This window comes from Candoia aspera, chromosome 14 (assembly GCF_035149785.1).
Source record: "Candoia aspera isolate rCanAsp1 chromosome 14, rCanAsp1.hap2, whole genome shotgun sequence".
NCBI classification, from domain to species: domain Eukaryota; kingdom Metazoa; phylum Chordata; class Lepidosauria; order Squamata; family Boidae; genus Candoia; species Candoia aspera.
The window spans coordinates 6933168-6950290 of NC_086166.1; the positions used below are offsets into that span (position 1 = coordinate 6933168).

At 43.4% G+C, this 17123-nt stretch overlaps 1 protein-coding gene across 1 annotated transcript; it reads right to left on the reverse strand.

Annotated features, from left to right (window-relative positions):
* Nucleotide 1: 1 nt before the first annotated feature.
* On the reverse strand, nucleotides 2-15908 carry LOC134505504 (cytochrome b-c1 complex subunit 2, mitochondrial). Its single transcript, XM_063315234.1, has 14 exons — nucleotides 15792-15908; nucleotides 13536-13619; nucleotides 13284-13433; nucleotides 9261-9325; nucleotides 8714-8770; nucleotides 8446-8570; nucleotides 6423-6520; nucleotides 5933-5990; nucleotides 5731-5826; nucleotides 4158-4357; nucleotides 2790-2870; nucleotides 2509-2585; nucleotides 991-1144; nucleotides 2-322 (listed from the first exon to the last, which is right to left on the reverse strand). Exons 1-14 carry the CDS (start codon nucleotides 15825-15827, stop codon nucleotides 239-241), a joined length of 1365 nt encoding a protein of 454 aa, XP_063171304.1. The 5' UTR covers nucleotides 15828-15908; the 3' UTR covers nucleotides 2-238.
* Between the last annotated feature and the right edge of the window lie 1215 nt (nucleotides 15909-17123).

Below are 17123 nucleotides of genomic sequence, written 5' to 3' on the forward strand. Positions count from 1 at the left end.
CTCACTTCCTTAGTTAATCTATTCACATACGAGTCTTATAAGCTGGTCCAATCAAAGCTGACAACTTCTGCAGTCTAGTATTTGAACACAAAATGCAATCCTGTTGTTGTAGGAGTTCTGCACTTTATTTGGTGTTATGCAAATGGACATGGAAATCTATAAAGCCAAAGCACAAGGAAGAACCATCAACACAGTGGCTTTGGAATTCACCGTAAAGCCGTACCCTATGTTTTACTTCCTACAACTCATCAGCAAAAGGGGTATTTGCCAAGTTTCCCCTAGCTGTTACCGACTTCTTCCCACTAACGAACTTCTTTGCAGCCTGAAAAATAAAGCAGAAAGTTTGGTTGGTAAGCATACTTGACAATTGGCAAAGCCCGTTTTTTATTTTTTAAATACACTCCTTTAAGTTCAAAGTCTCTTCTAAAAGCAGCAATCTTTCTGACAGAAAATCAAACTGATGCTAACTTATTTCTATCTCCACTTTTCTATCAAATCCAGGCCTCCAAAGACAATCAACATGGATGAAAACTAGACATGAATGCAGCAGATGCCCAATCCCAAAGTATTATCCACAGTGTGAGCAAACAGAACATGTTTACTTTGGAGTTTGCAAATTAACAATAGGCACTTGCCTAATATAGCTGCAGTTGGCATTATGGAATCTCAGAGCAAGCCCTGTCCCTGTAAACCTGTATTTCTCAACCTTGGCAACTTTAAGACGCGTGGACTTCAACTTGAAGTCCACGCGTCTTAAAGTTGCCAAGGTTGAGAAACACCGCTGTAAACACTCAGCACTGAAGACAGGAGAGCCTGTGGTTCAGGACTCAGTCATGGTTAAGAGGACTGTTGACCCTGTCATGAAGCAAATCATTAACTCTCTTAAGACCACAGGAGTTCCCCCCATTCCTGCCTACTAAATGCAGAGATGAACTTCTGCTTAATTTGGTTTCTGATCTTATTATCATAACTGACCGGCACGTTACTTACGTTCACCACATCTGCAGTGGTCACTGAATCGATCTGTTCAGCCACAGTGGCTGGTGATGTATACGTCCCAGATGCTAATGCCTGGCTGCCGATTTCATTCAGCAAGCCTTCTGAAGACTCCACAGACATAAAAAAAGCTGCCTTCAGTTGCTGCCTGTCAATGAGTCGGGGAGAGAAGGTTAAGTACCACAGCCTGCTCACAGCTCTACCATGTCAAGCTATTGTATTTTAGAGTTAGGGTTAGGACACTTTCCACAGAAAAATGACAAAACTCCTATTGATTTCTACAAGTGATGAAATATGGCTGCTTCCAGAAAGGGGAGTACCCTTACCCACCAAAGTGGTACAGCCCACGGTCCACCCATTCTCTCTACAGGCCTAAATTGCTCCCAGGCAGTTTCCTCCCTTCAGGGTTCAGAGAACACCCAGTGTCTTCATTAGCAAGTCAAGCAGAGTGCTAGATTAATAGAAGAGAATCTCTGTAGCTCAGGGCTGACCGGTGGAGTCCTTGGTGCTCTCTGACCTTGGTTGTTGGCTTGCAGACATTTCGTTGCCTGACTAGGCCACATCTTGAAGATCTTCAACATCTGCAGATGTTGCCTGGTCAGGCAACGAAGCATCTGCAAACAAACAACCAAGCTCAGAGACCACCAAGGACTCCAGAGTGCTGGATTTTCAGATACGCTGAACCTGATGCCACACGTGGCATGCAAATTTTATGACCCGGTTTGATTTGTAAGCTTTTTATGATGCATTCCCCCTACAAAGCTGACATTTTCAAAATTATGGTACAATGCTAGATTAACTGATTGTGAAATGGATACTGAAAGAAAAGAGATAAAATGTGTGAAAAGGATAAAACTGAATACATTTACAATTACTGTCACTTTGCTTTTGACAAGCGTTTATTTTACATTGCAGTTGAATCAAAGGGTGCAGGTTATGTTAAAATGGCTGTCAGTGTGGAATTAAGGAGATTCTCTAAGGAAGGCAACATGAAAGTCACCTGAGACGTTTCACTTATACAACTGGGAACAAAAACAAGTTTCAATAAAATATCTCCAAGATAAAAATACCATAATCATGTTCTTTATAAAATCATGTAAAAACAACTTCGGAATAAACAAATTTTACGTAACAGTGTTTTTACTGTTTTTTTTAAATATTCAACTGATTACAAACACTAGCTGCTTGACCACTTACCTCAGTATTCTCTGGCCTGACTTAGCAGACAATGCCCTTGAGATACCAGGAAATTTTTGTATTCAAAGCATGTGCTCTATCTCTGAATTACAGTCTTGCTTTTGAATACCACTTGATTGTTCATTCTGGATGATTAGCAAGTTTCACAGATAAAGTTGTGAATTTTTTACTCTAGCTTAATCAAGCTTTAACAGACACAAAGAGTTATATTACACATAGCCATACCTGAAAGGCAAGAATATTTTACAGAAAGGAGAAGGAGCCACAGCCTTTTCGAACAGTGAACAAGTCACCGTATCGCAAAAGAAAACTTACTTGGCTCTTGAGACTTCTTCATCAGTCACTCCACCCTGGGAAACCGCCTTCATCTGATTCAAAGCAGCTTTGATTACCTTGACACAATAGTTACAAAATATTTCACTTTTGGCTGCAGTAGCTGGAAGTACACCACCCTCAAAGACATCCATTTTTCCCTTTAAAATCCTTCCCAAAAGAGTTACAAATTTTGGCACACCCACCCTAAGAATGTACTTGGGAGTGCAAGCAGCCCATAGGCCTCAAGGTGAACTAGAACGACATCAGCACTGATATCTTACCTCCCCAGTGACTGAGGCTTGAGATACGGTGTATATGCCAAAAAGCCCAGAATCGGTGTAATTCACATTAAATGCCGTTACCTGCAATATAAGGCTTTCAGTTACCATATTCCAGAATGTTTTTTTCCTTCAGTATAACTTATTTTTAATCCTGCAAACTGCTGGGAGTTAAGATGAACTGAAATTTAAGCATCTGCTTACAGACTAGGATTCCCACTTAATGAAACCTAAGCGAATCAATTTTATATACTTTAGTCGAGCAATCGTACCAAAAATAGTTCTGAAAGAAAAAAACACATTTCATTTAGTTGATGCACTAACTGTTCGCAAGGATCTTAGAAGGGCAACTTTTCCTGTAGGAGAAAAGGAGGAATTCTTCTTCTAAATGGCACTTGCCACCTGAGGGATTGGAAGGGGTCTTCAAAATGATTCCGTTAAGAAAATCTTTTAAAAACTGATGATCAATGAATGGAAGTTCATCGTTAATCTGACCACAGGATTCAAGGGCTGAAAGGGGCCTTTTGCCGCCAAGCCCAACATCCCATTAAGTGCAGTAAACATTGGCTGCTAGCTTCTGCCTGAACACCCCGAGTGCAGAGGGGCCACCATCTTTTGGGGCGATGGTTCCACTGTGGAACTGTCCTAACAACCAGGAAACACACTGAGACAAGGAACTGGTCTCTAGTGTTTATTGCTAGTACTTAACAGGAATCCTAACAAACTGAAGAAGCGTGGGAAAACCCAGACATATAACCCCCAAGGGTTAAGGCGGGCCCGATCTGTGTCTCTTGGAATGGCTGACCAATTCCTCAGTGCTACGCATGCGCTTGACAGGCTGGAGGGGAGCCCCCTGCTGGCCATCCTCACTCATGACAGGAACTGTTCTCACTGTTAGGAAGCTCAAATGCTTCATCTCTGGCATGAACCGAGGGCACAATCAGTGGAGAACCTCCATTACAGGCACAGATCTATATTAGTTAAAAAGAGACGACAGGTAGTCCTTGTTTAGCAACCGTTCACAGTTACAACGGTGACGAAAGGTAACTGCGGCCAATCCTCACATTTACAACCTTCACAGGTCTGTAAATCAAAAGGAAGCTGAAGTAAGATCATAAGCATGGCCTTGGTTTCCCTTAGCGACCGTTTTGTTTAACGACCAAGTTGACAGTCCTAATTGTGGTTGCTCAACCTAAATGAGGACTACTTGTAGTACAAGAAATGCTCCTGAGTTATTTTGCCACACACACTCCTGCCAAATATTATAAAGACAAGGATTTCACACACAATTCTTACCAAATATATATATTTTAAAAAGCTCTGCTTTTTCGCCTTGATAAAAAAAGAAATAAGAGAAGTTTAAATGCTTACATCAAATGGTAGGGAAGTTGTCTTCGCAATCTCCTGGACAAATTTGCTGGTAATCCTGCTTCCTCTCTTAATGAGAGGCCCTGCCCCAAGGATATTCTGAAGGACGCTAAATGCATTCACTTCCGCACTCCCAACAGCAGCTCCTTCCGCTACTACAACAGCGTGGACGAAGTTATCAATGTGCTGTTCTCGGACTTCACCTTAGTACAAGGCAAAAAAGAGGATAAATTAGCCTAGACGAAGTATGCCAAGAATCCGAATACTGATTGCTCAGTATTGTCACTCACTTTTTTCACCAAAGCCCTCCATCTCTATGCATCCTAGGAAACGTCCCAGAAAACTCTCTGATCGTAGAAAATACTTGCTAGATCATCATCCCTTACAGACAGGTGTTCACCTAAAATATGCATTCAGCATTTCCCCTGGAGTTGTGCAGATCAACAAACAATACTTAAGGGAAATCTAACCAGAAACATCAAGAAGATTTTTTTTAAAAAAACTTTTCCCTGGAATGCAATTGGAAAAGTTAGAATGGGAAGCCAATTAGGATCCGTGCAGCAACGTGATAGAGTGGTTTGAGTGCTGGACTTAACAACTGGGATCAAAGTCTTATTCATCCATGATGTTCACCAAGGGCCAGTCATATATACCCATCTTAATGCATCTTATTGGATTAGAATGAGAATTATTGGGGAAAAGCAACGTAATCCAGTGTTAGAATGCCTGTTTTGCCAACCTGGATCCAATGAAGAATCACATAGTAATGAGAGAAACTGCAATGACTGCCTATCCAAAACAACAATCAGACTCACACAGGACTTCTATGGAAATCTGATTTAATGATGAATAGTATGCAGGATCACAGGCAAACCTGAGAATACCAAAAGCGCAGGATTTCTCCCAATTAACCTACAAGCAATCTCAAGTCCCTCCCCGCAGAGTCAGTACAATTCCATCCCCCTGCAGGTGTTTGTAACGGTTGCTGGCAGTCTTCGGGTAACGTCCTTGACCAGTTAAGATAGCCCAAAGGTGCACTCCTCCCGACTTGCATCATGCAGCTCGCTGCCTGGCACCAAGGAGCAGTAGCAGCCCCCTCCTGGACAACAACACGTGTCAGCACCAGCGTGGCAGGGGAACTCGTTGCAATGTTTCAGGAACATGGGAACAGGAACCGTGACAGAAACCCAGTCCTGGGTAAGCAATGTAGCCCCCTCCGGATATTTTGGGATATGGCTCTGGCCAGCCCCAGGCCACGTGTTGGGAGGCTATTAGGGGCTGAAGAAAGCCGTGCTTCATTCAGGAGCACCCCTGGGCTGAATGGTCCAACGCACTGACTCAATGCTTCCTATATTCTTGTGAAAGATTATGGATTTCTTGGCGGAACAGGATGAATAGCTAATAGCGGGTTAATAGCATTTTTATCTTTCAAAAGCCACACCTGTGTTTGCAGTAAGACAACGCTAAAGATGGTAGTTCCATAATAAAAGGTCTGAGGGTTCGACAAGCATGCCCAGCAATCTAAGAGCGCTGAAAAACAGCACTGGAAGAGCCAGGGTAGAAGATTGCAGCTTACCTCCACGATATTTGGCCTTTTCGCCAGCTAAGCCAGCCCCACTGCGAATGTTAAGAAACTGTTCTCCGACCTGTTTTAGGTCGGCATGGCTGACACCTGCAAGACAACACCTGGGTCAGAAGGAACACCCAATTTTAGAGGTTAGAGAGTTGTCTTTAAAGGAATACAGCACGGCATAAAACACAAATGGCAGATTACATACCGAGCCCAACCAAGGCCATTCGGGCACTTGTGAAGTTGTTCTGGACGTACTGGTGCAACTGTGATAAAGACAGAGGTAAACCCTTCAAAAGAGCTGATGTGAAACTAAAATGAGAGGATAAGAGGAATCCTTCTGGGTCACTTCAAAGGGCCACTTGTCTACCATACAGCAGCTAAAAAGATGCCCCCTGGAAGTCCACAAGCAGAATGCAAGAACTCCCTTCTACAGCCGGGGCCCCCAGTTACTGTCTTGGATAGTAAAGGCAGAATAAGGCAGTCACAACTTCTTGCATTCATAGGCCCATACTTTGCTGTCTCATCTAATCCCTTTTAAAGACTACTAAACTGATACTCATCATTACATCTTAGGGCAGCGAATTCTACAAACCAATCCTGCATGATATGAAGCCCTGCCCTACCCAAGCCTACTGATGACCAAAGCAGAGGTTCTCCATACATTACCACTGTAAAAGTACCATTCAGATTCTTGCCTGTTCTGATGTAATCTTCTCAATCATGAAGTCCGGACAATATAAAGAATTGGCAAGGGCATTTCGGTAAGCTGCTGCGTGCAAATTCTCCAGAACACCTAAGCAAAATGGAAGGGAACACTTGAATTGACTACAAAACAAGTCAAAGGAATTGTTTTTTGGTTATTTTAATTGTGTGCGCAAGTGTGAGATGAGCGGCTATATAAATGTAACAAATAAAATGAACAAAATCTGCACCCAAGCTGCATTCTACAGGAACAAAAGTCCCATCGCCTGCATGTACCGTTTTTCCTCAACTCAGAAGTGAAGCCCCATTGACAAGATTTTTTTTAATATATATAAAAAAGTAGAAATAAATACTCCAAAGTGCTTAACCAACTAGCAAAGGCATAAACCACAGATATTGGCTGGAAATTAGAGCTATTTTGTGGAATTAGCTAAGCTATCCTTCAGGCTCACTTGAGCCACCAAAAATATGATCCATTTGAAAAGCAGACTTTCACATTAATAAAAACATTTCTGAAATGCCACTGAACATAAAGAATTACTCACAGGTAGTCCTCGTTTAGCAACCACAATCGGGACTGGCAGCGACCATTAAGCGAAGTGCTTGCTATGTGGGAAATCATGTGACTGTGACTGTGCTTTCCTTTTCCCCACTCCCCCACCCTTTGGAATGCTCACCCCGGAGCTGGGATAATTAGCAAGAAGGGAATTGTTTGTATTTACATTCATTGGAGAAGAAGGGATTACAAGCGAGTAAGTAGGCACGCAATGGGGAATACACATCGAAAGGAATGCAGTGGCCCTGGCAGCCCAGAGCACACTACACAAACACGGGTCCAGGTTACCTAAGGGACCGTCTCCTCCCCATCACATCAACCCGTCCCTCCCGGTCACGCAGAGAGGGCATGCTACAGACCCCGTCTGTAAGAGAATTCCATCTGGTGGGGTCCAGGAGGCGGGCCTTCTCTGCAGCAGCCCCTGCCCTTTGGAACATCCTTCCCCCGGAAGTGAGATTGGCTCCCTCCCTCCTGGACTTTAGGAAACAACTAAAGACCTGGTTCTGTTATCACGCCTGGGGCGGGAGAGAGAGTAGTCATTCCTGGGGATGGTTAGTTTCTTAGAAGGACCCTGCTCTGCTTGCAAATCACAGAGAACTTCCAGCCATTGGGGTTTTTATCATATTTATTTTATTATGTATTATAGTATTTTACAGTTTTATTTTTTTCTTATGTTTTATTGTAAACCGCCCAGAGGCCCTTTTGGGAGATGGGCGGCGATAAATTTGATTAATAATAGTAATAATAGTAATAATAATAATAATAATAAACAGCTTAGTGTATTCCCCATTGTGTGCCTGCTCGCTCTCTTGTGATCCCTTCCTCTCCAATCTCTCCACTCTGCAAGGGGAAAGAAAAGCCACGGGTCAGGCACAGGACGTGTACTGATTGCAATGGCGATCACGTGACTGAGGGACACTGCAAAGGTCGTAAATGCAGGCATTGGTTGTAAAGTTTTTTTTAGCACTGTCGTAACTTCAAATAGTCGCTGAATGAGGCAGTCAGTAACTGAGGACTACCCATACTCAAGTCCCTTTATCACAGCAAGGGATGAGAATTGTTAATTGAAAGCAGTTACACTCACAGAGAGCACAATAGTTTTGAACCTAGACTTCGCCGGTCACTTTCAAAACATCTTCAGAACGCTGTTGTGACAAACACACACAGAGCAGCTAATGCAGATTTTTTAAAAATGGGAATTGGCAACAGCCTGTGGCCTAAATCTAAAAACAGTCAGTCAGTCAGTCTCATGTTTTGCATCTGCAATTTCCTCTGTCAGTCTAAAAGAGCAGGGGATACGAGGAAAATGGAAGAATGGAATTGGAGGAATGGAAGGGGTGGACTCACCCACTTCTAGCATGCAGCAAATAATTTCTGAAGAAACATAGTTGTAGCAGAAAAGTTTCCCCACCCATTTTAAAGAACTAATACTATAGCCATCCAGCTTAAAAATCACTTACAGACTTGGGGGATGTGAAAGGCAATTTCCTTGTCAGTTCTTAAACGGGTTCTGAGTTCAGATACTTCCCAGGGCCTGAATTCTGGAGCAGTAGTGACATTTATTAAATACTCCAGCACGGTATCACTGAATAAAGAAAGCAAAGAAAACTAAGATGTATTTAAAAAGACTTTTAATGGAAAAACTACTAGCACAAAACGTTCCACAATTTCATCAACAAGAATGCTCACTGAATGGAGAATGGATTTGTTACACGTCTAGATGCTTACATGTAATCACGCAGACATTCAACAGAATAAACCATGTTCTCTCTGGTAGCAGTCACACTAAAAAAAGAAAGAACAAAAATGTACATCTTCCAGAATGGAAAATATTTTGGAAATATCTGAAATCCGGGATTGGCTACACCGAGATATTTTTTTTTTGTCATCACTAGTATCGTTAAGGCGGGATTATCAAACCAAAAGTTCTTTGCTCTTAAAATAATTGCTCTACCTGCCAATACACTTGGGAAAACACTTATGCAAAACAAATCACTAAAAAACCCCTGCAAATCCAAAGATTCTTTAAGATGGGCTCAATTTTAATATTAAAATATGAAAAGCCTCCAGTTTTTCCTGCTGGTTTAAAGACTTCTCTGCCCTCCACTGTCCTGCTGTGAACTGTTCAAATGCCTTGTCTGCATATCTGGCAAAATGCAGAATTCAAACATATATGACTTCCTGGTTATTAAAAGAAGCACCCTGTGAGCAAACAACTTGGGAGAATCTATTTCCCCAAACTCTTCAAAAGACAGGTGAACTTTCCGTAACAAACCTGAGATTTGCTGCAACACCGTCAATGCCAGTGACAAGCTTAAAGGAAGAAGCTCCTTTTGTGGTCTGAAGGAAGAATGGGAAAAAGGTTTTACAGTTTGAGTTGGAACTATCAAGGCAGGGTGCAGCCATAGCCATCTCATAAAGAAATGTACCTTCGCCATTGTGCATTACGGGTAGTCCTCGACTTACAACCGTTCGTCTAATGATGGTTCAAAATTTCGATGGCCTCGGAATGGGTGCTTTACAGCCCATAAAGCACTTCCAAGCGTCGCACCACCACCCCACAGTCACATGAACGCATTTTGGGCACTTGGCAACCGGCTCGGATTTATGATCAGTTGCAGCGTCCCGTGGTCACGTGATCGTGTTTTGTGACATTTCTCGCCACTTTCCGGCAAAAAACACTCACTGGGGAAGCTGGATTCCCTTAACGACCATAGTAAAAATGATTGTAAAATTAGGGTCTGGTTACGTGGTAACTCAACTTATGACCGCAATGGCTTACAATGGAAATTCCGGTCCTGATTGTGGCCATAAGTCGAGGACATATACCTGTATAACCAGACACATCATATCAATCTCATACCACTGAACTATTTAGCTTTCAATAGGTAGGACTGAGAAAGATAATGGGAACCAAAGTAAGGAGAATACAGCTGGGTGACCTTGGGCCAGTCCCTCTCTCTCAGCCCAACGCACCTCACAGGGTTGTTGTTGTGGGGAAAATAGGAGGAGGAAGGAGTATTGGGTATGTTCGCCACCTTGAGTTATTTATAAAAATAATAAAGGCAGGATAGAAAATAAATAAAATAAAAACAAACAAACAAACAAATAAAATGATCGATATTTTATGGAAATTCAAAAGGCTTAGATCCTCTCCACCAGAACCAGATTCTATTAGAGAGTCACAGCTTTTGCTGAAAACTGCCCTGGGCCTCTTGTTCTCCCACCGATGACAAAGTACTATAAGAGTGACATAAAAGATTAGATAAATTCACTGATTAAAACTGAATCTATCAACAGTATTAACACCAACTATGAAGGAAGGCAAACTTGGGTAATTGTAACATATAACATCATTAATGTATTAAGATTACTTAGAGCTGACTTCCAATGGCAAAAATGGCCCTAGAATATTTGGTTCATAGTATCAGTTTGGTTGTTACCTTGTCGTGGTGCTGGAGCTTGAGCACCTCAATGATGCCATGAGCTAAACCGTGAAGGGCCACCCAAGACGGGAAGGTCATGACAGAGAGGTCAGACTAAATGCAATCCCGGGGGAAGGTCATGGCAACCCACCCCAGTATTCTTGCCGTTCCAACGACCTAAGAGATGGCTTTATACATGGACTTCACCAGAGGGACAACACCGAAATCAGATTGACTACATCCTTTGCAGCCAAAGGTGGCAGACATCTGTACAGTCGGTAAAAACAAGGCCTGGAGCTGACTGTAGTTCAGATCACGAACTTCTTCTTGCACAATTTAGGATCAGACTAAAGAGATTAGGGAAGACCCACAGATCAGCTAGATATGAGCTCACTAATATTCCTAAGGAATATGCAGTGGAGCTGAAGAATCGATTTAAGGGACTGGACTTAGTAGATAGGGTCCCGGAAGAACTATGGACAGAAGTTTGCAACATTGTTCAGGAGGCAGCAACAAAATACATCCCAAAGAAAGAGAAAACCAAGAAGGCAAAATGGCTGTCTGCTGAGACACTAGAAGTAGCTCAAGAAAGAAGGAAAGCAAAAGGCAACGGTGATAGGGGGAGATATGCCCAATTAAATGCAAAATTCCAGAGGTTAGCCAGAAGAGATAAGGAATTATTTTTAAACAAGCAATGCGCGGAAGTGGGAGAAAACAATAGAATAGGAAGGACAAGAGACCTCTTCCAGAAAATTAGAAACATTGGAGGTAAATTCCAGGCAAAAATGGGTATGATCAAAAACAAAGATGGCAAGGACCTAACAGAAGAAGAAGAGATCAAGAAAAGGTGGCAAGAATATACAGAAGACCTGTATAGGAAGGATAATAATATCAGGGATAGCTTTGACAGTGTGGTCAGTGAGCTAGAGCCAGACATCCTGAAGAGTGAGGTTGAATGGGCCTTAAGAAGCATTGCTAATAACAAGGCAGCAGGAGACGACGGTATCCCAGCTGAACTGTTCAAAATCTTGCAGGATGATGCTGTCAAGGTAATGCATGCTATATGCCAGCAAATTTGGAAAACACAAGAATGGCCATCAGATTGGAAAAAATCAACTTATATTCCCATACCAAAAAAGGGAAACACTAAAGAATGTTCAAACTATCGAACAGTGGCACTCATTTTGCATGCCAGTAAGGTAATGCTCAAGGTCCTGCAAGGTAGACTTCAGCAATTCAGGGAGCAAGAATTGCCAGATGTACAAGCTGGGTTTAGAAAAGGCAGAGGAACTAGGGACCAAATTGCCAATATCCGCTGGATAATGGAAAAAGCCAGGGAGTTTCAGAAATCATCTATTTCTGTTTTATTGGCTATTCTAAAGCCTTTGACTGTGTGGACTAGAACAAATTGTGGCAAGTTCTTAGTGGTATGGGGATACCAGTCATCTTGTATGCCTCCTGAAGAATCTGTATAACGACCAAGTAGCAACAGTAAGAACAGACCACAGAACAACGGACTGGTTTAAGATTGGGAAAGGAGTACGGCAGGGCTGTATACTCTCACCCTACCTATTCAACTTGTACGCAGAACACATCATGCGACATGCTGGGCTTGAGGAATCCAAGGCTGGAGTTAAAATCTCTGGAAGAAACTTTAACAATCTCAGATATGCAGATGATACCACTTTGATGGCTGAAAGCGAAGAGGAACTGAGGAGCCTTATGATGAAGGTGAAAGAAGTGCAAAAGCTGGCTTGCAGCTAAACCTCAAAAAAAGCAAGATTATGGCAACCAGCTTGATTGAACTGGCAAATAGAGGGAGAAAATGTAGAAGCAGTGAAAGACCTTGTATTTCTAGGTGCGAAGATTACTGCAGATGCTGACTGCAGTCAGGAAATCAGAAGACACTTAATCCTTGGGAGAAGAGCAATGACAAATCTCGATAAAATAGTTAAGAGCAGAGACCTCACACTGACAACAGAGGTCCGCATAGTTAAAGCAATGGTGTTCCCCGTAGTAACATATGGCTGCGAGAGCTGGACCATAAGGAAGGCTGAGCGAAGGAAGATCGATGCTTTTGAACCGTGGTGTTGGAGGAAAATTCTGAGAGTGCCTTGGACTGCAAGAAGATCCAACCAGTCCATCCTCCAGGAAATAAAGCCAGACTGCTCGCTTGAGGGAATGATATTAAAGGCAAAACTGAAATACTCTGGCCACATCATGAGAACACAGGACACCCTGGAGAAGATGCTGATGCTAGGGAGAGTGGAGGGCAAAAGGAAGAGGGGCTGACCAAGGGCAAGATGGATGGATGATATTCTAGAGGTGATGGACTCATCCCTGGGGGAGCTGGGGGTGTTGACTACCGACAGGAAGCTCTGGCGTGGGCTGGTCCATGAAGTCATGATGAGTCGGAAGCAACTAAACGAATAAACAAATCAGTTTGGTTTGCACCTTATATTAATCCATAATTGTTGCTTATTCATATTATGCTGAAATTACCATGATCCAGTATGCTACGTGAAGGCATTCATCATATTGCCAAGACTTATCTCCAAATTACTACATAATAAGACAGCATTAGCTGACTTCACTTCAAGGCTTCCAGTTCTGGCTTAGAGGCCACCCACTGAGGAGAATTTGGTAAACGTCTCAGGCAACCAATTTGGCTAACTGCGCCATCCCATATCCTTTTTACTTTTGACCATCTTTTTTAACACCAAAAAAAAAAAAAAAAAAGGTTCTTTCAAAATTCTACCTGGACTTTACTGAGCTGCCTCACTGATTCTCCAACCTCCCATTCATGTTTAGCACATTAGACCTTAATAACGTGAAAGGTATTTTCTAAAAGTAAATCAAAAAGGGCATTTTACCAAGCTGGCAGCAAGACGGAGCAGATGAGAAGTTCCCAGATTAGTGGAGGTCTCATATCTACTGCCTGCTTTTATGAAGAGACCAATGCTAGAAAGTGGCAAATAGTTCTCCAGAGAGGCAATCACCAAACCGCTTGGTAATTTTGTGATCTGCATTTAGGAAAGGAGAAATCAGTCCATGTAAGACTCGTGTGACTTTACTTTAACCAAAACGTCAAAATGCAAAGCACATTCTTTCAAGTTCAGACTGACCTCAAGTTCCTGGGGTTGTAGCTGCACTTTTGGTACTGCAGAGGCTTTAACTCTGGACGCAGCATGGACAGAATAAAACCTTTTCTATTAAGAGAATATAAACACAATATAGTTTTGAAGAAATATATATAAATCACCAGAACATCCAAGTTGTAGGCTGTCCACATAGCAAAAACAGTTTTGCTTAATTTCCTGGTAAAACATATTCAACTCAAATTTATTTATTTATTTGTCAAATTTCTCTACCACCCATCTCACATACAATGACTCTGGGCAGCTACATGGGGAGATTTAAACACCCATTCTCATATAAGAAATCATCTGATTTAGAATTTCAGTATGGCACAGAACAGCAAACATTGCAACGCTGACTCCCTAAGAATAAACTGTGCTACTCTTTTCTCCCAACTGTATTAAGCCTTATTCACTGGGTAGAAACAAAGCCTTACAACTTATTCAAAAACCATACGTGCAATTCGTTTAGAATAGCAAAGCTATTATTATAAAGGAAGAAAAATTTTTCTTACTTCAGTTTGCATTAATGATCCATTATTTAAATTTAACAAGACTTCAGATATTTTGAACTGCCTTGTGATCTCATTTTAGGGCAGAAAAGCATATCTATACATCAGTGCTCTGCATAGTCCTCTTTACTGCCAATAAGAGGTAATTCCTGACTGGTGCTTCCTCAGCAGTATCATTCCTCAGATTTTACAAATTTGCTTACAGCTTTGGGAATGCAATTGTAGAGAAAAAATGGCCACCAGTTGTTCAAATGCCACTTAGCAGCTACTTCCTGAACTTTCCACAGAACTATGCACTGCTATGTATGTCATGATTATTCCAAGAAAGGACAGTAAGAAACCATTATTGAAGATAATCTTCCAATGTTCTAATGATGTGCAGACAGATCTCCACGTCTTCAACGAATCCTTCATAGGCAGGATGCCACTGGCCAATAAAAATAAGTAAACTGTCCCACTTGGGAAGTGAACGTTTTAATACCTGCCTTATTATTTCCCAGAGCAAGACTCCACGTGCAGGGCCCTTTTCCTTAAGACAGCCCCTGACATTTTCTCCCCTTTGCATCCATCCACTGCTGGGCTGTCTACCTATTTTCTACCTTCCCAGCCTCCCTCTGCAACTGCTTTTAAAACCATGCAATTTTTTAAAAAAGTAATGACCGTAGGATAACATTTGCAGCACAATAAAAACATTTAGGAACACAACAAATGGGATAAAAATAAAATAGCACAGCAATCAAATATGAGTTAGAAAAGAGAGGGCATGCTATGGATCCCATCTGTTAAAGAGTTTCATCTGGCGGGATCGCGGAAGCATGCCTTCTCTGCAACAGCACCTGCCCTTTGGAACAAAAATAAAATAGCACAGCAATCAAATATGAGTTAGAAAAGAGAGGGCATGCTATGGATCCCATCTGTTAAAGAGTTTCATCTGGCGGGATCGCGGAAGCATGCCTTCTCTGCAACAGCACCTGCCCTTTGGAACATTCTCCCCTGGGAGTCGAGGCAGGTCCCCTCGCTCCTGGACTTCCGAAAAAAATTAAAAACCTGGCTGTCAACATGCCTGGGTGGGAAAGAGAATAGTTCTTCTTGAGGATGGTTAGCTCCAGAGAATTGCCCTGTTCGCTTGCGGATAGAGAGAAAATCTTAGCCATCTGGATTTTATTATATTTTAATATATTTATATTTTTATGTCATTGATATTGTCGTACATTATTGTATATGATATTGTGGTTGAATGTTTTTATTGTGAACCGCCCAGAGTCCCTCCTTGTGGGTGAGATGGGCAGTAATAAATCTGATGGATGGATGGATAGATAAATAAATAAATAAACGGAGTCCTAGCCAACTTGGGGCACAGTTCTTCACCCAAGAGAAGTCATACGTCCTTTGGATAAGGCCATACACCCATCGCCCTGACCTGCTAGCTTTCAACGTGCAGGGATTTCTCCTTTCCCCCCAGGCAGAGCCCGACGACCCCTAGACCTCCCTGCAGGGGCGTCCCAGCCAGGCGAGCCTAACCAGGGCTCGGCCTCAGGCACCCCAAGCGGCCTTTGGCCTCCCTCAACCGGCCCCTGAGAAGCAGCAGCAGCAGCGGCCCGGCCGCCCCCCTTCGCTGAAAGGACCCGGTCAAGGTCGCTTCCACGCTCGGGAAGGGACGCCGCCTATCTCAGCTCGCCGCCCCCGCCGGCTGCCCGGTTTCGCCGCCGCCCGCCGGCCGGAATTGACTCACGGGGAGGCACCGCGCCAGCACCAGAAGGGGCTTCATCGCCGCCGAGGCCGCAAACCGCCGACCCTCCCCGGGAAGGAACCCAAAATGGCGGCGCCGGAAACGAAAGCGGAAGCTGTCGGCCTTCCCAGCCTGCCCCGCGCGACCCTCCCGCGCTTCCCCGCTAGCGCCGAACCATCGAGCCAGGGACGTTCGAAGGTTACCTGGGGCTTTCTAACGGGAGAGTTAGGGGCTAGAGCGTCCCAGTCTAAATCAAGGGGAGCATCAAGTCAGGCAAGAGCGTCCGGTTGTAGGTTGCAGTTGGCCGACTTCTCCATCTGCGGGGATGGTTGCGAATGGGAGCATATTTCTCCCAGTGGGACAAGGAAGTTCGAGTGCAATAGTTGGACATTTGGGCCCTTTTCTGGATCTGGCAGGCCCTTCAGACAGTCATACATGTCCTGGGCACCTACTGGCTTGACTACCACAATGCACTCCTCATGGGGCTGCCCTTGAAGACCACCCAGAAACTTCAACTGGTCCAGAATGCAGCAGGGAGGGCAGTGATGGTCACGCCTTGGTATGCCCAGGTAACAACTCCGCTTCGCAAGCTGTACTGGTTACCTGTTTGCTTCCAGGTGTGATTCAAGGTGCTGGTTCTTACCTATAAAGCCCTACATGGCATACGGTCCAGTTACTTGCAGATCCACCTGTCTCCTATAGTATCTGCCTGACCAATCCAACCTGGCAGGGTTGGCGTGCTCTGGTTTCCTTCAATTAAACAATGCCATCTGTTGGGACCCTGGAAGCTCACCTTCTCTGTAGCCCTGTGGAAGGAGGTCCCCCCACCCCCGAGATTCCCACTGGTTTGGTTGTCTCTGCCATCTTTGCTCTTTTTTTGTTTTGTGTTGTTTTCTTGTTTTAAATGATTTTTAAAAAAGTATTTTGTAAATTGCCCAGAGTTGCTGGGAGTTGGGCGGCATATAAATTTAATAAATCAATAAATACTTTGCAGGGCTCTTCCTACAGGCGCTGGCTTCAAGTTTCAAGGAAATCAAGCAGATGGATATGTGGTGGGAAGGCTGTACCAGCTGAATGGTTGCCTGCCATTTGCTTTTTATCAGCATCAGCTTTGGCAAGTGTCACATTCTCCATCCACAAAGGCAGTGTTTCTCAACGTTGGCAGCTTTTGGATGTGTGGACTTCAACTCCCAGCATGGCTGGCTGGGGAATTCTGGGAGTTGAGGTCCACACATCCAAAAGCTGCCAACATTGAGAAACACTGCATAAAGTGTATGAGAAATAGCTAGCAATTTTGTATTTAAAATCAGGGGAGTGTACAATCCTATCCTAAAC

What these genes read in the sequence shown, in the direction of transcription:
- LOC134505504 (XM_063315234.1), bottom strand. Translation starts at nt 15,827, where the DNA reads ATGAAGCCCCTTCTGGTGCTGGCGCGGTGCCTCCCC. An exon ending in TCCGTCTTGCTGCCAGCTTG is followed by an intron (nt 9,326 to 13,283) that starts GTAAAATGCCCT and finishes TTCTTCCTTCAG; the next exon opens with ACCACAAAAGGAGCTTCTTC. An exon ending in AAGCCTCAGTCACTGGGGAG is followed by an intron (nt 2,586 to 2,789) that starts GTAAGATATCAG and finishes TATTGTGTCAAG; the next exon opens with GTAATCAAAGCTGCTTTGAA.